The sequence below is a fragment of the Macrobrachium nipponense genome, chromosome 44, assembly GCF_015104395.2.
Source record: "Macrobrachium nipponense isolate FS-2020 chromosome 44, ASM1510439v2, whole genome shotgun sequence".
Classification (NCBI taxonomy): domain Eukaryota; kingdom Metazoa; phylum Arthropoda; class Malacostraca; order Decapoda; family Palaemonidae; genus Macrobrachium; species Macrobrachium nipponense.
Genome location: NC_087221.1, coordinates 49,096,651 through 49,121,277, shown reverse-complemented (window position 1 = coordinate 49,121,277; position 24,627 = coordinate 49,096,651). Strand labels below are relative to the sequence as shown.

Below are 24,627 nucleotides of genomic sequence, written 5' to 3'. Positions count from 1 at the left end.
CGCCACATGTCCCGGGACAGGCGGGCCAGGCCTTCCGTGGGTCCCGGGACAGGTGGGCCATGCCTGCCACGGGTCCCGGGACACGTGGCAATGTCCTCCATGGGTCCCGCAGCGGGTTCTGGGACAGGCGAGCAATGTCCACCACGTATCCTAGCATGGGCGGTTTGGGCCTGCCACAGGAAATGGGATGGGTGGGCGATGTCCGCCACATGTCCTGGGACGGGCAAGCATGTCTCTCCACAGGTCCTGGTACGGCTGGCGATTTCCGCCATGTGTCCCAGTATGGGCGGGCCGAGCCTGCTACAGGTCACGGGATGGGTGGGTGATGTTCGTCACTGGTCCCAGGACTAGTGGGCTGGGCCCTGCCATGCATCCCGGGACGGGCGGGCTTGTCCCTCCACGGGTCCTGGGATGGGCCAGCAATTTCCGCCACGTGTCCTGGCATGGCTGGGCCTGGCCTGCTTTAGGTCCCGGGACTGGTGGGCGATGTTTGGGCCGGGTCCACCATATGTCACAGAACGGGCGGGCGATATCCGCCACGTGTCCTAGGATGGGCGGGCAGGGCAATGTCCGCCACTAGTTCCAGGACGTGCTGGCTGGGCCCTCCACGGGTACTGGGACGGGTGGGCAATGTCCCCCACTGGTCCTGGGACGAGTGGGCTGGGCCCACCACGGGTCATGGGACGGGAGAGCGCTGTCGGCCACAGGTCCCGGGACAGGCTTGTGGGGCCTGCCATGGGTACATGGACGGGAAGGCAATGTCCGCCATGGGTCCCGGGTTGGGCGTGCTTGGCCCTGCTAAGCGTCCCTGGATGGGAGATTGATGTTAGCCACGCATCCTGGGGTGGGTGGGCGATGTATGCCATGGGTCTCAGAACAAGTGGGCGATGTATGCCATGGGTCTCAGAACAAGTGGGCGATGTCCGCCTCATGTCCTGGGAAGGGAAGGCCACGGCTAGCCATGGGTCCTGGGACTGGCGGACCCCGACCTGCCCTTGCCTGGATGGGCATTCAAGGTCTGTCACGGGTTTGGTGGGCAAGGCCCACCATGGGACCCGGGACGGGTTGGCGAGGCCCACCATGGGTCCTGGGACAGCCCAGCGAGCCCTGCAACGGGTTCCGAGACAGTAGGGCGAGGCCTGTCATAGGTCCCGGGACGGGCGGGTGAGGCCTGCCATAGGTGCCAGGACTGGCGGGCCAGACCCGCCACGGGTGCCGGGACGGGTGTCATAGGGTGGCCACTTCAAAATTCCCAAAAAGGACGATAATTTTTTTTTTTTTGCCAACACCAATTTTTTACCTAAATTGAACATGATTATTGAGGGGTTGAAATATAAAATGATGTATATGATGTATAATATAGATATATATATACATATATATATATATATATATATATATATATATGTATGTATAAATGAGCGTTTATTTGTCAAATAGCATAAGAATAAAGAACTGAAATGAATTAATGCTCAATTTTATTAATGATGGGACAATTTAGTACATAATAATAATAATAAAAATAAAAATAACTTGGGTGAAAAAATTAACATTATTTTAGAAACTAAATAAATGAGTTACTGAATGATCAATCTAATGTTTGTACTTTGCCCCTTTCCTTACCATATTTAAGAGGTTTCTATTTGCTATTATGGCCTCGGATGATTCACTGTTATCACTGTAAAAGTCAAGTAACAGATGGTGCACTCCCTTCTCAAAATGAAAGTATCTCAAAAGTATTGGGAAACACTTTGTTGCACCTTTGTTTCAAGCATCAGTTGCTATTGAAAAGGGTAATCCATGTTCTTTGATGTACTCCAAATGTGTTTTTACAGAATACGGTGCTAGAATATTTTTACACAAAGCTTTTGTTTTAGTTTTCCCACATGTTACTCCCTTCACTATCAATGAGTCACTATAAAATTCTTTGTCAACTTTTACTCCACAATCAACACTTCTGTATGATTGATGATGCTTCACAACATGATACACTTTACAAAATTTTGCAGCCATTATTTTATCATCTTGAGATGATCGAGATGGGCAGAAATATGATAACACTGATGATGTGCTAGCACTACGAGTGTTAGTTTTATGTTTATCTGAGGCAGCATGTCGTTCAATTGCAATTTTTCCCGTGCCACCGATATCCAGTTCACAATGGTATACTGTGCAAAGTGCATATTAATCACCTTTTCTGCTTTTAGAAATAAATCCAAATTCCGTGGTCCTTCATGGTTAAATGTAGTCTTTCTTTTTGGCATTTCTTTAGGGTATTCAATAAAGCGAGAAATAGTCAACCAAATCTCACTTCAACATTCAGCAGAATGACATCTCTGATTTTTTAGACAGACACAAAAAGTAGGACATTATTATTGTCCTTCTTAAGGCAAAGCAGGACAGAGGACAGAATGCTCAAAAACAGGACTGTCCTGCTTAAAGCAGGACGTCTGGCCCGGCAAGGCTCTCCATGGTTGCCAGGACAGTTGTGCGAGGCCCGCCACGGGTGCCAGGATGGATGGGCAAGGCACATCACAGCACAGGTCCTGGGACGAGTGGGTGAGGAGACCAGGTTTTACAGAATAAGTAATCATGCACGGTTATTCCAGAACATCAGAGAACATGAATTTGATTTGGAAGAAGATTCTTAAACATATACTTTACAATTATTATTGTTATTAATTTCTTTATCATAGGATAGGTATCAATACCAGTCATCTTTAATTATATATATTTATTTTAAATTACTACTCAGTGATGCTATTTTGATTTTCGATGTTTTTGGTTGTTTAAAGATATGTTTGAGTGGGCCTATCAACTTACATATCTTCGTGTTAATTCGTTATCAGTTTAGTTTATATTATGGAAAGAAGTGACGTTCTAAACTGTAGACATTTTTTTTACAACTGTGTTAATACAACATAGTAATAATTTGTTCATAACAATTGTTCATAACATTAACTAATTATTCATAACTCCATTTTTTCCGTTTTTGTAGAGAGAAATGTTTCATTTGTATTTTTTCCTTAATTATGTAAATTGCAAGATATTAATGACTACAAAGAAATCATACATATATTCATTATTTTGTCAAATTATAAAAAAAAAGTGTTAAATATCAGAAACAGTGTAACATAATAATTACGGCAAAATCTACAATTCTGTACGATATTTTTACTGAAAAACCCAATCCGAGAGTGTGGCAACAATGTACCAAAGGCGGGAACTGGGAAGTGGGAACTTCCGAATCCGAACTTGGGAAGATTTATTGAGTGTTAAGACTTTTAGTGTGACGTTTGTGGTAGGTACCGTTGGTGCAAGGATTCTAACCATTGTTAAAAAAAGTGAATCATTTAGCTTTGACGTGAATGAGGTCTAATGGTAACTTCTTCAGGTCTCTACACAAACAGTTAACGAGAGCCTCTGTGTTTGTTTAAATGTTCAATCATCTACCTAGTATAGGTAGGCTACTTAGGATAAGATTCCTGACTTCACCCAACTTGGAGGGACTTCGGCGAGAATCTATCGATTTTCTGTATTTGTACTAAATTTCACATTTTATATTATTTTACTGTTGTATTTAAATCTTCGCAGGAAGTCATTGTAGAAGCTGGAGCTGTTATTACCCTAACATCAAATTCTAAGGCTAAACCTGGTAATTTTTTTTAGGTGTATTAAGCTACGCCTAGGCCAGGCCGGTAGATCTATAGGCCTAGTGTGATAAGCTATATGTGAGCCGAGTATATGTTTTTCTTTCCTTTTTTCCTTTTCGCCTTCAGGGTACTACTATACCCTATAGCTACTACCAATAGGCTAATGCTAGATATAGGTATCTTTTCACAATTTGGAAAGGTACATTATAGGCTAGGTAGGTAGTACGAACGCTTCACGCATGATTAGTATAACCTAGGCCTGCGTAGTACCATCACCAGGGATAAGGTTATCATAGACTGAGAATGTTTTATTCCAAGCCTGAGGTCTCTTTAGGTCCTAGTTTTCCTATGTCCTGCCTAACCTAGCTCAATTTTTATTCATCTAGAACTAAAATACTACCATAGCCTCAACTATCCTAGTCCTAGTAGTATAGTATATTCGTACCCCTATATTTCTGTTATAAAATAGGCTACCAATAAATAGCCCAAATTAAACTTACATCTGCAGTAGTAGGCTGGTATTGTTTTTTTTAGAACTTTGGCTAAGCTTTTCAGTAACCTGTTTTATTAGAAATATAGGCCTATGTTGCTGGAACTGTATTCGGATAACACTGGTAAATTTACAGTTATTGCCAGAATACTAAGACCCGTTTAACATGTATGGTATACATGATACTTGATATAGGTAACTGGTACTACCTAGTAATTGATAGATCTTCTGGCCTTTATATCTTACACATGAAATATTTTTATATGTTGATAATAGTGAATTGGTCATATCAACTAAAAAAAAACCACCAATACTGTACTGTACATGACTGCTATCTGCTGGAAAACCTAAAACATTATTTTAATTACTCTTTCATTGTTTAGAGGTATTGATGTACTACCTAGTATGAACTGGGTTGGAGGAGTACGCCGCAGGGTGTTTTCTAAGGCGGAGGAAAAGCGCAGGCAAGAACAGTTTTTTGCCAAACATGCTGCCGCTGCAAAGTTGCGTGGTCTTAATAACAGGTATATATAGTGTAATTATATATGAATTAAAATGTGTGGATGGGTGCAGTATTATATTTTCTGGTCATATAAGCTCTAAACCAGATATGGTGTTTGTGAAAAGGAGTGAAATTGGTAGAGATTGCAGTAACAGTACATATACTCAGTTGTTTTATTGTCTTTTTATTTTCAGCTATTCAAGAAACACTAGAAAGGATCAGGTGTTGGATGTTTTTTCATCATCAAGACAAAGACCTGTAAAATTGGGAGGCTCCCATCTGAGAGTGCGTAAGTATATGACAAGACTAAAATGTCGCTAAGGCCACTGACTTTGCGTCGGATATATTTTATCATTTAATCTTAATTATCTCTACAATACAGGCAGTCACCAAGTTATGGCAGGGGTTCTGTTCCCAGCAGGGTTCTATTAGCCAAAAATCACCCTAACTAGATCCACTTACAGCACTGACATATAGTGGTTATCAGCACCATGAGTCCAGTGCCGTAAGTCCAACGATGTAACTCGAACGTGACATAACCTGGGGAATGCCTATATATGTGTGTAACTAATACGAATCCTTAGTCATTCCATAATGTGATCTCAGTGAGCCATATTATTTCTGGAAATAGCTGCCAGACAGTTTATATTAAAATGTAATTTGTCATTTATAAAATGTGGCAAAGAGAAAAAATTTACATATCGAAATGTTGTCTGGTAATTTAGTTTGCAGTTAATTATGTTGCCCAAATCCAAAATAGAAGCACTACATGAAGTAGAACCTGAAAAATGAGCAATGCCGTTAAAATAAATGATTCACAATTAAGTTTGAAAGTGGAATGATCTGCTGAATTCATGTTTAGACTGAATAGACAGAACATGTATGTATTAACTAAATTATCATTATTATACATTCTCTAATCTTTATATCAAAACATACCTATGCAAATATTGCTGGAATGGTTGCAGTTGTTGTGACATGCCGACCTCAAGCCTATAAAAAAAATCATTGGCTCTGTATCATGATCAGTTACTGCCGCAATTTGGGGTCTGCGGTGGGAGGTTGAAACCAACACACTTAGGAAGCTTTCATTTGAAGTCAATGGCCCCTGTGTGCTTGTTCCATGTGAATAGGTTTCATCTACCGAAATAATAATAATAAAATATCTTTATTTTGCAGGGAACCATGAAAGAGAAGACATAGTCTTTGCAAAGATTAGGAGTGGAGAGTCATGTAGCGTTAACAGTAAGGTATGTATGTATACCTTGCTTCCAAGGTACAATGAATATGCAATCTTCATGAAGTAATCCCCCAATTGTTCGTCTCTCATTTGCAAATGTGCCATGGTATGATAAGATGCATAGAGTAAAGATTGAGCAGCTGATTGGCAATATGAGACTGTTGTGTGTTGATTGGCTTACTGTGAGAAGAGGGAGGGATAAGAAAGGGATAATGTGTCAGTTGTGGGTGTTAAGAAAATTGTGTACTGAATTGGCCTTAGTCATGAGGTTTGTTCTCTCAACTGTGTTCACAGTTTGGTCTGGGGTTCATGGTAAATTTGTCAGAAAATGGGCTTAGGTCATTTCCTCTGGAATTGAACTCTGATTCCATGCGGCGTGAGAAGAGGTTGGAATCACTGAGCCCTGTATCTCTTTAAGAGGTGGTATTTGGTGATTTTATCATGGACAAAAAGATTTATTCAGCAGAAAATTAATTTTGAGTATGAAAAAGTAGTTGTTCCTACACGATATACAAACCCTTGGTCCTTTACAATGGGAATATGCTTAAGGTGAACCCGGACCAGCCGCTGAATTCTTAGCAAGGCAGTTAGGTAGTTACCTGCCGGTCCGGTTGTTGGCATCTCCAGCGCTGCTACCATACCACGTGGGGAAAAGACCATGTTCTCCTCGGGAGCTTGCATCGCTTATACAATCGCGCTCTCCTGAACTCTCACACTTGTCGCCACTGTAGGCTGGTACAATGCCTTAGCTCACTCCCCAGGCAGCAGCGCTGTGAAAGGGAGTGAAGGTATATAATTCAACTTTAGTATTCCATTTATCGCCATTGTCATCATCTCCTGGTACGTCGTATTGTTCCTGGAGAATGTTTTGAAGAAGTCGAGGAGGAAGAGAGCTAGGAAGGTGTGGTCGTCTTCCTCTTTGCCTGCCTCCTCTTCCCCTTTACCTCTGAAGGTCCCCTTTACCTCCGAAGGTCGCACAACCTAAAGAAGGAGAAGGCCGTCTCTGCCCCCTCCTAAGAAGTCTCATGCTGAAACTTCTAAGGGTCTGCACTCCTCCTCCAGGAAGAAGGCAGTTGGCTCTCTTGTTGGCTCTCCCTCTCCTTCGGGAAAGGGAACCGAGACTCCGCCTTCAGAGGCCAGAGCCTCGGCAGCCTCTGGAAAACCAACTAGCGTTCGCACTCCAACTCCGAGTTCTGATGGTGCTGCTGGAGGAATCAGAGCCAGCCGTGTCTGCCTCTTGTTTGCGAGTAACTCTGAGTATATTGCCTTCCAAAAAAGGCAGCACATCCAATGGTGGTGCCACAAAACGAGAGAAGGGATTGAGCCATGGCTTGAACCCTCCTGTGAAGACGAAGACTGGTTCTTCGTCAGGAGCCATGACCGTTGCACCTCCCACATCGGAAGGAGCAGTGGAAGAGACGAACAAGATGGCCCCTGTTCAGTCCTCTTCATCGGGCTTTGGCTCCGAAGAGCACTGGGACGTGTCGTGAGGAGGATGCACGTTCTCAGTGGGTGGGGAGCTGGGTCTCTGTGACCAGCAGCGCTGCTCGGAAGAAGACTACGTTTCCCACCAGCGCTGCTGCCAGTCCTGCTACCAGCACTGCTGCAGAGCGGAGAGAACAATTGTAGTCTCCTCGGGAGTCCGCATCGTTGGTACGTTCACGGTCTCCTAGACACACGTCCTCGTCACCACCGCGGGTTGGTACAGGGGCGTGGCTCACCCCACCTGGCAGTACTGCTGCTAGGAGGAGTGTTGGGATACACCGGGAGGGGCGAGGTGAATGGTAGGAACCCTGTAGAGACTTCTCCATGGGATTCAGCGATGGCAGCATACGTTCCTGGAGTCCTAGGACCCCAACGATCATACACCAAAGTCGTTGAGTATGGATCAAAGGATGTCTGGCTTGGTTCCTCCTGATGGAGGAGCAGATTGGGTAGACCGATCTCTGGAGGAACTTGGGCCTTTACCAAGGGATTCGGACACCCCCAAAATGCAGAGGACGTTTGCAGAGATTGTTGCACTGATCCGTCAGCACAACGATCTCAGGGATGCTGCCACAATATCCTCTTCAGGAGATTGTCCCTCCTGCCTCGAATCCTTTTTGGATCTGTGAGTCGGTGCATGATCTACCTGGATGGGGAGCAGCGCTGCTGACTGCAGGAGCCCAGCACTACTGCAAGTCCTTCTACCAGTCCTGCTAACGGGACTTGTCTACAGCCAGGTAACCGGGACCCAGTTTACCTGGGTCCTGGTGTGTCTTTGCATACCTGACGAGCGAGGAAAACTTAGTGTTCTGGAGACCTGTCCGGAGGTGGGACTTTTCCTACCTGGCACCAGCCTACTGCCTAGATTCCTGCTCTCGTCGGCCTTCCCACTTCTCCAGAAGTTGGGACTGAGTTTCTCTCCCCAGCGATCGGGATCTTGGGGCGGAGGGTGCCTCTAGAGACCACTAAGGCTTGTTCTCCAATCTCTGTTCCCATGGGCTCTGCTCAAGGGACGGAGATCGTGTCGGAATCTCGTTCACAAGAATCTCCAAATGTACAACCTTCTAAGGGAGGACATACATCCACAGCCAATGAGGGATTCTGTCCTTTCCATGACAGTGACACAGGGCAAGAGCAGGACTCTTAACTAAGGCTCTGTCCCACCTGTGAAGAATCTTGATTCTTCTACAGGGGTTAGGGACTTTGTCGCTATTCCTTGAGGCAAGACACATGGAGGATAGCGGGCGATCACTTGTCTGGCCCTCCTTCCTTGAGTTTTTGGCCTCAAAGAGAGTTTGCTTTCACTACGGGTCGACACGAGAACGTGGCTCATTCGCCCTGACAACGGTACTGTTAAAGGGAAAAAAGCATTCGATGCTCTTCTCTCATTCCTTCTACTCCTCGCACAACACACCGGTTGGGCTCTCAACCGCTCCACAGGTGTCACAAGTGTTTGACCTGGTCTCAGCTTGAATGCATTCGCATGGTATATGTCTTTGAGGTATCCCAACGTTTGCATGGTCCAAGTGAACTCCCGTTCATGGTTTTTCACTGGACGGAAATCGACTCCTCGAGTGTCTCAGGGATCTGAAGACCCGGATAACCATGAGAGATTCAATTTCAAGCTCAAGCAGAGGACTTGCTGCTACCTGTGCTTGCTGGTACATGAGCCCTATGCGAACTTTAGTACCAGCATGTTCAGGTAGACAGTAAGCCTGTTCCAGTCTCGACAGGAATGATCTGTTCGGCCATGTCTTGTCGTCAGGCTTTGACTGCCGCCCCTGGAGAGTCGGGACCAAGGAAGATACACTAACCGAGAAAAGTTGCAGAAGTACGGGAACTTCAAGACAAACACCTTCTCATCAACGTCCTGAAACTCAAGGTTGCTTTCCTGGTTTTCCAAGAGTTTTGGGAGACAGGGATAATCAACACTACAATAGTGGCACACGTCAATAAGCGAGAGACTTGCTTCTCCCGAGCTCCTCCTTGACAGTGCAGGTGATCGAGTGGGCAACAGCACACTCGATCGGACAGTCAACCAGATGCATTCCAGACGAGAAATGTAATGGTAGACAAGCTTAGTCTTCAGTATCTGATGACTTCGAGAAATGACCAGGAAGAAGTACTAATCTGCTGCTGATGGCAATGGTACGCTTCCCCTGAAGAGGTCTTGAGGCCAGGGGCATTGCCCCATTCACTCACGTTCCATAGAACCTGTTGGTTCAGGATGTTACCCACAGGCCCCTGGACACTTTTCCTTGGGATCAGTGGTGGCTACTTGATAAGTAGTGTATCTTACCCAGCTCCTTTATTGGATAGTATTGCATCTCACCTTGTTGTACGGTATGATTGAGCTGATTGGGGAATGACTGGCTCCCCCTTTCCTCTCTTTCATCCTACCTGGGAGAGTATGCGGACTGTTATATGCTGGACCAAGCGATTGAAGCAGGTATGACACTCCTTGGAGTAACCTATTTTCTTGATTAGATAATAAGAGTAACTCCCGCCCATTCCCTTCACAAGGAGAGGAAGAGGCACCTGGACATAAGACAAACTCATTGCTTGCATTTGCCTTATAGTCTCCGACATTTGGTTCTTAGCTTTCTCTTGAGGGGGACACATATTCTCTCCCTTATGAGTAAGCCCAGAAGACTGACTATTATCTTGCAGTTCTTAACTCTGATCAGTAGTCAGTGGCTGGATTCCTTTCCTAGCTCTTACGACCAGGAAGGAAATAGCAGGTAGGGGAACCCCCTGTCAGTTCACTGGAGATCACTCAGATTCCACCCTCCAATCAGCGAGTCTTCCTATTGTAAAGGACCGAGGGCTTGTATATTGTGTAGGAAAAATAACTAACGGGGTCACAAGTTAAAAAGGGGTATGTAAGTGGCTCCACATGTCTTGTGACCAAGCACATATGCCAATAGTCCCTTGCGCACACAATTATTTTAAACTACCGGTTTCCAGCTAGCGCTGAGTATTTATCCTAATGTTAAGACCTCAGGTTTGTAAGTTATGAAAAATACAAATTGTTTAAAAATTTATCATTTTTGGGAGTAAATTGTATTTTCATACAATCAACTTACTGTCAGATATATACATAGCTAAGACTCCGTCGTCCCCGACAGAAATTCAAATTTCGCGCCACTCGCTACAGGTAGGTCAGGTGATCTACCGGCCTGCCCTGGGGTGGCAGGACTAGGAAACCATCCCCGTTTTCTATCATATTTTTCTCTGTCGCCGGTGGTATCAACATTGTTGTTATTACCTCCTGACTTAGATTCTTTTTTCAACATTTGATCAACGTTTTTCGGCTTTTTGGTGACGTATTTGGATCGTGTTTTGGCATTCGCTACTGTGAACTGTTTTTGGATTTTTCTCAGTATGTCTGATTCTAATGAGAAGTGTGTGAATGTAGGCTGCAGGGTGAGGATACCGAAAGCTTCGGTTGATCCTCACACTGTATGCCGTAAATGTAGGGGGTTTCAGTGTTCTGCTATCAATACTTGTAAGGAATGCGAGGGATTGAATGCAGAGGAGTGGAAGACTTTGACTTCTTATTTGAAGAAGTTAGAGAGGGATAGAATTAGACGATTGAAAGGTGTGAGTTCAAGGCCTATTGAGCCTTTTACGGATAATTCTAATCCTACTGATGTAGATTCTCCCTATGTATCTCATTCTCAGAGTGCTTTTTCGGATTCGGCATCGGAAATCGCCAATCTGAAAGCTACAATTAGAGACATGAAGTCCAAGATGGCGGACTTCAAAGGTAAGGCTAGTGAAAGTGAAGTGAGTTCTCCCAGTGTTGTGGAGGGGGCGTTTGACCGTCCCTGCGACGCTCCCAGGCCTAGACCTCTTCCAAGCTCACAAGCCCAGAGGAGAAGGAAAGTCGAACGCCTTAAGGAGGTTGTGGGGGATCCCCAACGGTCAGACGTCCCTTCAGCTAGCTCTGCTTCGTGGCAGGCTGCTCAATGGCGCTTTAGGAAAAGCGTCATTCGCGAGTGTTTCTCGTCATCTCCCTCTCCCTCACCTAAACGAGGGTGGAAGGAATCGAACTTGTCGAGACCGCTGAAGCGTCATATGAAGCTGACATGATTCTAAGTCCAGAGCGTTTCTCAGATGACGCTCCGTATTCCTAGCAAGAAAGCGAAGGGGACGTCAGCGTCACCTGACGTGTACGCGGAAGTACCCTTTCCTTCTTCTCCCCGAGTGATGACGAAAGACGTCATGCACTGGACGTGGGAGAAGCGTCAAGAAAGATCATCATGGCAGTTCAAGAGCAACTGTCATCTTTAGTGGGAGTTTTAGCGCCGCGTCGGAAGGACGTGACGCTTCCAATTAAGAAGTCTCGTCCTCTCTCACCTGTTCAACGAGAAGCGTCATACAGACGGGAAACGGCTAAACGTCTTACAGAAACGTCTAGTTCGAGAGCGAGAACAGGTGCTTACGAGAGTGTCGTAACGCCAGAGAGACGTAAGACGTCTTTTAGACGCGAAGCGTCATTGGAAAAGGAGCATAGACATGACGCTCCGTCCAATATTATGACGCCAAGTAGGACGCCTTTGGAGAGCGGAGCGCTCTTCCAAGCGCGAAGCGTCATCGAGACGTCAGCAAAAGACGTCATCCATGACGCTTGCCGAACGGGAAGCGTCATGTAAGCGGGAAGCGTCTTCTAAGATTCTAGAGAAGCCGCAGCCGATGACGCCTTCAAAAACTATTAGAGCGGGAAAGAGGAAGGAGTATCATTCCCTTAGCCCCTCTCCTATTAGGAGTTTGTCTCCTCAAGAAGACGAACGTTCGGAAAGGAGAGCGGAGAAGCATGTGGATCCCGAGTTAGAGGAAAACTCGGATGACAAATATAGTGGAAGAGAAGGTCTCTCTAACTATAAGGTGTTGACTACCATACGGCTGGAGGAGTACGGAGACGAGTTGACTCCTGCCGCTCCTCCTTCTCCGCGATCGCTCTTTTCCAGTACTAAGACGAAGAAGCCTTCGTCTTTTCTCAAAATGAAACCTACCATATCGATGAAAAGAGCTTTACATTCCTTAGACTCTGGATGAAGTCTAAGAAAGACTTAGTAAGGACGGTCTTCTGTATGCCTCCAGCAAGATTGGCTGGGAAAAGAGGCGTTTGGTATCAGACGGGAGAGAATATGGGTATTGCTCTCCCTTCTACAACCGCTTCAATTCTTCCTCAAGAGGTCTTGGAGCGGGAAAACCGGACAACTGTCGGACGTTTTTTCCCATTCCAGTGGAGATAAAGTCACACCTACAATGGTGGTTGCTCCCTCTGGAAGAGAACAAAGGGATCTCTCTAAGAACACAGAACCCAGACCTAGTGTTGTTCTCCGACGCGTCGGAGAGAGGTTGGGGAGCGACATTAGGCTCAGAGGAAGGTAGTGCAGGCACCTGGCAAACCAGCACAGGTGTCTTGGCACATAAACTGCAAAGAGCTCTTCGCAGTACATCTGGCCTTGAAGAGCCTAGAACCGCTGGTGTCAAACAGGATAGTGCAAGTAAACGTGGACAACACCACCGCACTTGCCTACATTCGGAAACAGGGAGGGACGCACTCCTCGTTCCTTACGAGCTCACGAGAGATCTATTACTTTGGACGTTCACAGGAACATCTCCCTGCTTACAAGGTTCGTACAGGGAGTAAGGAATGTGAGGGCGGACGGAGGCAGGCCAGCAGGAGGAACCAGGTCTTCATACAGAATGGACACTACACGAGGAAGTGTGTCCGATCTCTGGTCTCTGTGGGGAACTCCTCATGTGGATCTCTTCGCAACATTCATTTCAAAAAGGCTCCCAGTGTTTTGCTCGGTCGTGGAAGATCCAAGAGCACTTATGGTGGACGCCTTCCTGCTAAACTGGTCTCGAGTAGACGTTTATGCTTTTCCCCCATTCAAAATCCTGGGGTTAGTAATGAAAAAGTTGGTGGCATCAAAGGAGACGAGGATGACGTTAATAACCCCCTTTTGGACCGGCCCAGGAATGGTTCACGGAGGTGGTAGAGTGGATCGTAGACTTTCCAAGATCCCTACCAAGAAGGACGGATCTTCTCAGACAACCACACTTCAAGAGGTACCATCAAAACCTCTCCGCTCTCGCTCTGACTGCCTTTCGACTATCGAAAGACTTGTCAGAACGAGAGGCTTTTCTCGCGAAGTGGCAAGCGCGATCGCGAGAACACGCAGAACCTCCACTACGAAAGTATACCAATCGAAGTGGGAGGTATTTAGAAGGTGGTGTAGATCCAAGAAGTTGTCCTCCTCCACTACCTCTATAGCGGAAATTGCTGATTTCCTGCTATTCCTGAGAGAAAAAATCTCATCTAGCCGTATCCACAATAAAGGGATACAGAAGTATGCTCTCGGCTGTATTCAGGAACAGAGGATTAGATCTGGCAAATAACAAAGATCTCCACGATCTCATAAGATCTTTTGAGACTGTTCAAAGTCTTAAGGAACCAGTACCTCCGAACTGGAACCTGGACGTAGTCCTCAAATATCTGTCATCGGATAGATTCGAACCTCCTCATCTGGCATCGTTTAGAGACATAACTAGAAAATGCCTATTCCTATTATCTTTAGCTACGGCAAAGAGAATTAGTGAATTACAAAGCTCTGCAGGATAAAGTAGGATTCAAGGGAGACTCGGCTATTTGCTCGTTAAGACCCTGTTTTTAGCGAAAAACGGGAATCCCATGAATCCCTGGCCTAAGTCATTCGAAGTCAAAGGAATGTCGAGTCTCGTAGCAGAGAAGCAGAGAGGTCTCTATGCCCTGTTAGAGCGCTGAAGTTCTACCTTCAGAGAAAGCGTCAGTTGGGAGGCTCTAGACAAGGTCTTTGGTGCGCGGTAAAAGACCCCACAAGACTGATGTCCAGAATGCTCTGGCGTTCTTTGTAAGAAACGTTATTACGGACGCTCATAAGGTCTGTCCTGACGAACAGTTACAACTACTGAGAGTAAAAGCTCATGAAGTAAGAGCTGTAGCGACGTCTCTCTCGTTTTATAAGAATATGTCGCTTAAAAACATCATAGATACGACATTTTGGAGATGCAACTCAGTATTTGCATCTCATTACTTGAAAGACGTTCGTTGTGATATGAGAAGTGTTTTTCTCTAGGTCCTTTCGTATCGGCGGATACGATTCTGGGTACGGGAGCCGACACCAATCCTTAAAATGTATATACTTTTCTTATTTTTGGATATGTTCGGGAGTCTCTTCGAACAATGGAGGACTTAGGCTCGCACGGGCGGCCGTCTGTTTTGTTCAGTAAGAGACTCTTGTCATATCCAATTAGATGAGTATAAATTTTTTTTGAAAATTATGTATGTGTGCGTATTGGTTTGAGTTACGGTTGTGGTGACGAGTTCGGGGATAAACTCGTAACAATCCTTAGTTCTAACATATGGTTAGGATCAGGTGGTCGGGATTGGGTTGTGTGTGTCCTTCACAAGGTGTATTGTCATATAAGTGGATCAGCACCATTGACAAAGTCCTTTTAGGCTCTGCCGAGTAAGTGGATAAGACCCCATCGGCAGACCCACAAGAACTCTTGGCCATAGATCATATATCTCGCTAAAGTTTCTTGAGGTGATGCAGACTACTGGGCAAACACCCACGAAGTCTACCACCTATCAGGTAGGAACCAAGGTTTTATTTATACCTACAACATATGTTGTTTACCTGTCTATTCCATATAGTAGCTGTCTCTTACCCTCCACCGAAGGGTGCCAATCAGCTATGTATATATCTGACAGGTAAGTTGATTGTATGAAAATTATATTGTTATGATACAATAAAAGTTTCATACATACTTACCTGCAGATATATACAATTAAAGGCCCACCCAGCCTCCCCGCAGGAGACAGGTGGAAGAGAGAAAATATGATAGAAAAACGGGGATGGTTCCTAGTCGCGCCCAGGGCAGCGTAGATCACCTGACCTACCTGTAGCGAGTGGCGCGAAATTTGAATTTCTGTCGGGGACGACGGAGTCTTAGCTATGTAATATTATCTGCCAGGTAAGTATGTATGAAACTTTATTGTATCATAACAATATCATTTTTCCTAACTATACAAACCTGAGGTCCTTTACACTAACTTCCCACCTCACGCCACCCCTCACTCTGCTACCTGGGCCAAGGCAGATTGGAATGTCGATGTCCGGTCAGAGGAACTACCAACGACCGGACCAGCAGGTAACTACCTAACTGCCTTGTTAAGAATTCAGTGGCCGGTCCGGCTTCGACTTAAGCATATTCCTATTGTAAAGGACCTCAGGTTTGTATAGTTAAGGAAAAATACAATTTACTTTTACTTTCAAAAATTGTGATTTTGAAGAAAGCAAAGGGAATTTCTGAAAAGTAGCCAGCTGAAAGCAGATGTAGGTGGGGTCCAAAAGAGGCAGTAAAAAGAACTTTAGATATTGCATCATGCACTGCATGGTGCAGGAACACTGGGAAGTAACTCACCTATGGAGCAGTTTATTGATCATGTAAATCCAATAAGTTATTGCAGTTTGCCGTTTCTTATTCTCATTATATGCACTTTTTGTTTCCCTGTTAGCTGCTGCAGTAATATAACTTTTTATACATTCAACTTCCCTGCCAGATGATATACTTAGATATAGACTCCGTCGTCTCCGACAGAATTTCAAATTTCGCGGCACACGCTACAGGTAGGTCAGGTGATCTACCGCCCTGCCCGTGGGTGGCAGGACTAGGAACCATCCCCGTTTTCTAATCAGAATTCTTCTGTCGCCCGGACCATCAACATTGTTTTGTGGTTCCTCTCGATTGGTTTTTCTTTTTTCACCGGCAATTGATCTTCTTGACCGACTTTTGGTGACGTATCTGGATTGTTGGATTGGCATACGCTTTGTGGACTGTTTGGTGGACTTGATTTTGGATTTTCTTTAAATATGTCTGACTCTGGTATGGTTGTGAGACGTTGTGTGAATGTAGGCTGTAAGGTGAGGGTGCCGAAAGCTTCGGTAGACCCTCACACGGTATGCAAGAGGTGCAGGGAGTATGAATGTTCTTTTACTAATACTTGTAAAGAATGTGAGAACTTGAGTGAGAACGAATGGAAGAATCTAACTAATTATTTAAAAAAGTTAGAAAGAGAAAGAGTGAGGAAGGCTTCTCATAGAAGTTTAAGTAGTTCTAGATCTGAACTAATTCCAAGCTTGGGATCTTCCCCAAGCCCCGGGTAAGTATTGCTACTACTTCTCCTTCCATTGCAGCCCCTTCTCCTATTGCAGAACCTGTAGATCCAGCGAAAGAACTTGCAGATCTAAAAGCAGCCTTCAAAGTAATGGAAAACAAAATGGCTGCCATACAAGGTAAGGCTAGTGAATTGTCATTAGACAGTGATATAAGTGTCCCCAGTGTAGTGGAGGGGGCATCTGGTCGGCTCAGCAACGCTCCTAGGTCTAGACCTCTTCCAAGCTCACTGCCCAGAGGAGAAGGAATGTCGAAAGCCGAAAGGAGGTTGTGGAGAATCCCCACCGATCAGGTGTCCCTTCGGCGGTTTCTGTGACACCCCAGACTGCCAAGGACCGCTATTGTAAAAGCGTCCTAAGTGAGTGTTTCTCGTCGTCGGGATCTTCATCACCGAGACGTGATTGGAGAGATTCCGATCGATCTCGGCCTCTCAAGAGGAGTTGGAGGGCGCCGACTATCGACTCGAGCCCTGAAAACTTCTCTGAGGAGTCTCCATCGGGAGTTAAGAAGGCAAGAAGAGCCATTCTTTCAACCAGAGTGAGAAGGAGGCAGGAGGTGGAGGCTATGGACTCCTCCCCTCCTCCTTCCCCTCCTCCCGAAGAGGATAAAGAGGAGGCTACTAAGAGGTTCATGATGGCGATGCAGGAACAGATTTCGTCGTTTGTAGGAGTCCTGTCAAAGGAGCCTCCTAGAAGGAAAGACACTTCCCTTCCAATTAAAAGATCCTCCAGACGTATGGAGGTATCTACCTCCAGGATCGATACTCCTACCCGAGGTGAGGTTTCCTGTACGAACCTGGATGAAACAATCAGACGTTCTGGCACCGGCCAGGAAGTGAGGAGTTACCCAGGAGGCAGGAGCCAAGAGCCAGGAGTGAGGAGTCAACCAGGAGGCAGGAGCCAAGAGCCAAGAGTGTGGAGGCATCCAGGCAGAGGCAAGAGCCAGGAGGCTAGAGCCAGGAGGCTAGAGCAGGAGGGCAGAGCCAGGAGGCAAAGACCAGGAGGCAAGAGCCAGGAGGCAAGAGCCAGGAGGGGCAGGAGCCAAGAGGCAGGAGCCAGGAGCCAGGAGGCAGGAGTCAGGAGTCAGGAGGCAGGAGCCAGGAGTCCGGAGTCAGGAGGCAGGAGTCCGGAGTCAGGAGGCAGGAGTCAGGAGGCAGGAGTCAGGAGCCAGGAGGCAGGAGTCAGGAGGCAAGAGTCAAGAGCCAGGAGTCAAGAGTCGGGGACTCGTTCCTGGAGGTTATGACTCTTCGCCAAATAGGAGCTCCTCTCCTTCAGAACATAGGAGGTCTTGGAAGGACTCTTCCTCAAAACGTGAACTTTCTCCTTCTTCTGATCGAGGGTTAGACGAGTTGTCTGACGACGAACCTCCTGCTAATGAGGGACTTTCTAGTTACAAAGTCTTAGCCTCTTTACTACTACAAGAGTTTGGAGGATTCTCTTAGTCCTGCGCTCCTCCTTCTCCTCGTTCGCTCTTTTCGAGCTCAGCTACGGCTAAATCGTCGGCCTTCTTGAAAATGAAGCCTGCGATATCAATGAAGAAGGCACTCCATTCTTTAGATTCTTGGATGGACAAGAAGAAGGATTTAGGAAAGACGGTATTCTGCATGCCTCCTTCCAGATTGCACGGGAAGAGAGGTATTTGGTATGGGACAGGAGAGACTATGGGTCTTTCTTTACCCGCCTCTGCAGATGCCGACTTTTCCAGTTTAGTGGAGGCCTCTAGACGTCACTCCTTAGGATCGGTCAGAGCGACGTGGAGCACTTCAGAGTTGAACCACTTTCTAAAGGGACTTTTTGTCACTTTAGAGGTGTTCAATTTTCTGGATTGGTCACTCGGAGTTCTGGCCAACAAATCTAAGGATCCGGAGTTTCTGAAGAACCCAGAAATTCTCCATAGCGTACTGTCCTGCATGGACAAGGCAGTACAGGACGGTTCAGGTGAAGTGGCTTCACTTTTTGGTGCTGGTCTCCTGAAAAAGAGATCAGTGTATGGTTCCCTTTTATCGAAAGGGGTTTCTCCGAGCCAGAGGACTGCCTTGCTGTTCGCCCCGCTATCAGATCATCTGTTTCCTTCTCAGTTAGTCAAGGATATATCTCGCTCACTAACTGAGAAGGCGACACAAGACCTACTTACTCAAACGTCCAAGAAAGGACGACCGGTAGTGACGACGGTTAAGAAGGAAACTCGTCCTACTCAGCAGCCCTTTCGTGGAGGTGCAGCGGCTCGTCCCCCTGCCAGAAAGAAGAGCTCTGAAAAGAGAGGAAGGTCTTCATTTAGGCCATTCAAGAAATCGAAGTGACTTGTTGCTCCTCCAAGCACCAGTGGGCGCCAGACTCCTGAAACTTTGCGGGAGTATGGGAACAAAGGGAGCCGACCCTTGGTCAGTGTCGGTCCTGAAGAAGGGATATGTAATCCCCTTCGACGACAAACCGCCCCTAACAAAATTCTACGCCTCGAGGAACTGTTCAGCGAGGTACAGAGACCCGTTAATGCGAAAGACTCTCCTTCAAATGGTGGAGCAAATGTGGGGGGAAAAAGAGGCCATCGAACTTGTACAAGACCACACTCCCGGGATTTTACAATCGCCTTTTTCTAGTACCAAAGGCATCGGGGGGGTGGAGGCCAGTTCTTAAGACGTAAGGCGTCTTCTGAATCGCTTCGTTACAGAAAAAGAAGTTTCGGATGGAAACGTCAGCCTCTGTCCATGTCGGCGCTTCGCCCAGGAGATTGGATGGTCTCTCTGGACCTGCAAGACGCCTATTTCCACGTTCCCATTCACCATTTGTCAAAGAAATATCTTCGCTTTGTGATAGGAGACAAGATCTTTCAGTTCAGAGGCTCTGTGCTTCGGACTGTCTACAGCCCCACAAGTATTCACCAACCTGATGGCGAATTGTTAGCAAGATGGCTTCACCTAGAGGGTGGGGATAACCATCTCCCTCTACTTGGACGACTGGCTGATAAGGGCCAAGTCGAAGAGTCAGTGCTTGGAGGACTTAGAAGTAACAAGGAACATGATAGATTCGCTAGGGTTGCTCGTCAACCTCGAGAAGTCACAAACTGATCCCCAGCCAGAACTTGGTCTATCTGGGATTCAGATGGATTCTCGGGGTTTTCGGGTGTATCCTTCACGAGAAAGAATCGCTCGAGGTTTGTCGAGAATCTCGAGCTTCTTAGAAAGAAAGAACAGCTCAGCGAGGGATTACCTGAGCCTGTTAGGGACCCTGTCCTCATTGGAAAAGTTCTTCTCGCTAGGGAGACTTCACCTCCGCCCGCTTCAGTTTTTCCTCAAAGAGGTGTGGAGTGGAAGACGGGTCAACTCTCGGACGTCTTCCAACTTCCACAGAAGTAAAAGATCTATAGAAGTGGTGGATCCCTCAGCTTCAAAAGAACGAAGGCGTATCGCTTGCCCTGCAGAACCCAGACCAAGTGTTGTTTACCGACGCTTCGGAGTCGGGATGGGGAGCGACGCTGGAGCAAGAGAGGTGTCAGGCACCTGGACAAAGGAACAGGTGTCCTGGCACATCAATTGCAAGGAACTTGTGGCCATACACCTAGCCTTAAAGTTCTTCGAACAGATAGTCAGAGATCGGGGTGATACAGATAAACTCAGACAACACCAGGCTCGGCTTACATACGCAAGCAAGGAGGCACGCACTCTTTCTCCCTCTTATCAGTTGACAAGACACCTGTTAACCTGGACGGAAGAAAGAGGCATAACTCTCCTCACAAGTTTGTTCAAGGGATCAAGAATGTGAGAGCGGACAGACTGAGCAGGAGAAACCAGGTCCTTCCCACAGAATGGACTCTTCACGAAGAGAGTGTGTCGAAGTCTTTGGTCCCTGTGGGGGAGACCTTCACATAGACCTGTTCGCGACGTTCCTCTCCAAAAGAATAGAGACCTTTTGCTCTCTAGTAGAAGATCCGAGAGCCTTCGCAATAGATGCGTTTCTCATGGATTGGTCGGGTGTGGTGGACGCTTAACGCCTTTCCACCCCCGTTCAAAAAGCTCCTGGGGGAAGTGCTCAGGAAGTTCGTAGCTTCGAAGAGCACGAAGTTGATACTCATAGCCCATTTTGGCCAGCCCAGGAATGGTTCACGGAGGTACTGGAGTGGATAGTGGACTTCCCCAGATCGCTTCCAAACAGACACGATCTACTCAGACAACCCACTTCGAGAGGTTTCATCACAAACCTCCCAGGTCTCGCTCTAACTGCCTTTCGACTATTGAAAGACTTGTCAGAGCGAGAGGCTTTTCTCGCAAGGCTGCGGGCTCTATCGCTAGAGCCCGCAGAGCTTCGACGAGAAGAGTATACCAGTCGAAGTGGGAAGTCTTTAGGAGGTGGTGTAAAGGTCAGAAGCTGTCCTCCTCCAGTACCTCTATAGTGAATATTGCCGATTTCCTCCTCTTTCTGAGAGAGGAATCACACCTATCTGTCTCGACAATAAAAGGATACCGAAGCATGCTGTCTTCAGTATTCAGGAATCGAGGCCTGGACATTGCTAACGACAAAGATCTACACGATCTAATTAGATCTTTTGAGACTTCGAAAGCAGCTACTCCTAAAACACTAGTTGGAATCTAGACGTGGTCCTGAAATTCCTTTCATCGGATAAATTCGAACCTTTACATCTGGCGTCCTTCCGCGACGTCACTAGGAATGCTTGTTCCTGGTGGCTCTCGCTACAGCCAAGAGGACGAGCGAATTACACGCTCTGGATTCCACGGATGGGGTTCAAAGGAGATGCTGCCATCTGTTCTTTTCCAGAACAATGTTTCTTTTGGCAAAGAACGAAAACCCATCAAAACCTTGGCCCAGAAGTTTTGAGGTAAAAGGCCTATCTAACCTAGTAGGCCAGAGAGATAGAGAGATCTCTCTGTCCAGTGAGAGCTCTTAAATACTATTTAGAGAGAGAGGCAGATGGTGAGCTTGTCAACAAGGTCTTTGTGTGCAGTAAAGAACCCCAAACGACTCATGTCCCAAGAACGCCTTGGCTTTCTTTGTGAGAAGCGTTATTACGGACGCTCACAAGAACTGCTCGGAGGAATCCTTCGGTCTTCTAAAAGGTCAAGACACATGAAGTAAGAGCAGTAGCAACGTCTTTGGCGTTCCAAAAGAATATGTCTCTGAAGAATATCATTGAGACGACATATTGGAGGTGCAATTCAGTGCTTTGCATCTCATTATCTGAAGGACGTGAGAGTGACCTATGAGAAGTGCTTCTCGCTAGGTCCTTTTGTATCAGCAGATACAGTACTGGGTCTTGGAGCAAAGACTGATCCTTAATTTTGTGTTTTTATCGTACATAACCCTCTTGTCAGATATGTGCTTTGGTTTTCTAGTAGCAAGCTCACTACTGTCGCACGGGAGCAGAGTGTCATTGCTGGTAGGCGATCAAGGGTATGTATGATAGTAGGGGAGTACAAATTTTTTTTTGTATATTTTGTAATGAAAGTGTAAATTATGTTTCGAGTTTTTTGGTTGTTTGTGAGGGAGTTCGGGGATGACTCCTTACAATCTTAGAACTAACATGGATGTTAGGATCAGGTGATCGGGATCGGTTTTGTGCTCCTTGAACAAGGTGTATTGTCATGTAAGTGGAATAGCACCCAATGACAAAGGCCTTAGGCTCTGCCGAGTAAGTGGATAAGACCCCATTGGCAGACCCACAAGAACTCTTAGCCATAGATCATTATCTCGCTGAGGCTCTTGAGGCTAAGCAGACTCCAAGGCAGTAGCCGCGAAGTCTTCAGCCTAATAAGGTAGGAACCAAGGTTTATAAATACCTACAACATATGTTGTTTACCTGTCTATTTCAGTTGTTAGCTGTCTCTTACCACCACCAATGGGTGCTAATCAGCTAAGTATATATCTGGCAGGGAAGTTGAATGTATAAAAATGATATTGTCATGTTACAATAAAGTTTTATACATACTTACCTGACAGATATATACGATTAATAGCCCACCCAGCCTCCCCGCAGGAGACAGGTGGAAGAGAAGAATTTTCTGATTAGAAAACGGGGATGGTTCCTAGTCCTGCCACCCAGGGCAGGGCGGTAGATCACCTGACCTACCTGTAGCGTGTGCCGCGAAATTTGAAATTCTGTCGGAGACGACGGAGTCTATAGCTAAGTATATATCTGTCAGGGGGGGAGGTAAGTATGTATAAAACTTTATTGTAACATGACAATATCATTTTAGTCCAAAAATATGTCATTTGCTTAAATGATGACACACATCCAATTGCTTGAAGTTAAAAATTATCTTTAATGCATCAGGAAACTACTGTAGTGCAAGTTTTGTAGCCTACATATTTTTATACTTCAAATTAAATGATGGTTAATAAATTTTATACTTTTATTTCATTTTATGGTTAGAAGTACGCATTGTCTTTATATCCTTGAAAATGTTTTAATACATTTTTCATCTGGCTCAAATAAAGTCTGGTTTACATCTGAAATTTCTAACATTTGCAGGATCTTCCCTCTTTTGGGAAACATCACAATCAGGAATGTAACAAAAGTACAGATTCAGAGAAAGTGAGATCTGATCTCTTCAAGAAATTCCGGATCAAGCCTTCTTCTATTCATGGACCATTTTCAAAATATCTTTTACAGGTAAGCTGGATGGATAGGCTTATAGTAGTGTTGTGATTAAACAGAATACGTATGTACATGTTAACATAATACACAATCGGAACATCGAGCTGCATTTTTTTTTTTTTTTTTTTTTTTTTTTTTACAAATAACATTTCTTTACCTCGTTACTTGATGGGTCTTAATTAGCTTATAATTATTGCTCTCCTGACTTAGAGTACTGTAGAGTAAGTAAAACCGTTTCTTCCTATGAGGATACAAACCAATACCTTTTGAGATAGTTTTGTTCTAGCAAAACACCCAGCATGCTTGTTTTAGTTATGTAGCAAGGTAAAGAACACATTTTTAATTATTATTAGGTAGGTAGTTTAACCAGATCACCAAGTCAAAATACAAATCAATTATATACAGGGTTGTCTTGAAGCCTTTGTCTTTAATACTGTCTTTATTATATTTGAGATAGTTTTGCTAATTTTGAAGAATATGTTGCTGCTTAGCATGTTATACTTTTTTTTTTATATGATAGATAGCAAAGTGTTTCATTTTATCATTTACTCATTTCAATTCAGTTAGAGTTGCAAGGTGTCCAAAAGAAGATAGAGGACCAAAAGAAGAACCAACAGAAAAATTTAAAAGCAAATAAAGGTAGAACTGACATAAAAACATCCAAAGATACCAGACAGTGTAAGGAAGACCTGAGAGCCAAACAGAATTGCACGCTTAACAAGACCAAAAATGACTGTAGCATTCTTAATCATGAGAATGGTATCAGTCAGACAGCTGAAAATGTAAGGACATATCAATGATGCCAAAACCAACACAAGTATAGCAAGGAAAGTAAAGACCAGGAGATTAAAAGCATCACAGGGTCAAAGATAATTTATGCCAGTGATAGGAAAGAACCAGATAATCTTGATGGAAATGAATATCAGGTCAGAAGTTTCAGAGAAGCAAAATTAAATAAAGTTTCACAAAACAGTGGACAGTTTGTACATTCATGTCTTGAGATAAATAAAGATCAAGAAGTAAGGAACATCACTGGGGCTAGAATAAACAAAATGGATGCATTTAAACACAAAAGTACGTTAGTTGTGCATGATTATCTTAAGAGAAGTATAAATCAGGATGGGCAAAGTACCACAGGAACAAATAGAAATGAGACTCAAGATAATGTACAAATAGCACAAAGTTATTTTAAAGGTAAAGAACATGAGGTAAAAAATACCAAAGTGATGAATATAAATAAGGCTAAACACAGAATTTTGGAATATAATTATTTTAAGAATAATGAAGATCAGGAAGTTAAAAACATCAAAGGGACAAATATAAATGAGGCTAAACATGAAAATTTACAACATGAGTATAATTGAAGTTAGAAATTTTGAGGTTAACGCAAATGTGGCTAACCCAGCAATGTGCA

At 45.1% G+C, this 24,627-nt stretch overlaps 1 protein-coding gene across 2 annotated transcripts; it reads left to right on the top strand.

Annotated features, from left to right (window-relative positions):
- Nucleotides 1-3,205: 3,205 nt before the first annotated feature.
- On the top strand, nt 3,206-24,185 carry LOC135204334 (uncharacterized). Of its 2 annotated transcripts, none has more exons than XM_064234522.1 (6): nt 3,206-3,301; nt 4,527-4,667; nt 4,840-4,934; nt 5,825-5,895; nt 23,088-23,228; nt 23,777-24,185. In XM_064234522.1, exons 2-6 carry the CDS (start codon nt 4,549-4,551, stop codon nt 24,011-24,013), a joined length of 663 nt encoding a protein of 220 aa, XP_064090592.1. In that variant the 5' UTR covers nt 3,206-3,301; nt 4,527-4,548; the 3' UTR covers nt 24,014-24,185. The 2 variants fall into 2 exon arrangements, with proteins under 2 accessions (XP_064090592.1, XP_064090593.1); XM_064234523.1 differs by lacking the exon at nt 3,206-3,301 and adding an exon at nt 3,350-3,462.
- The last annotated feature ends 442 nt before the right edge of the window (nt 24,186-24,627 follow it).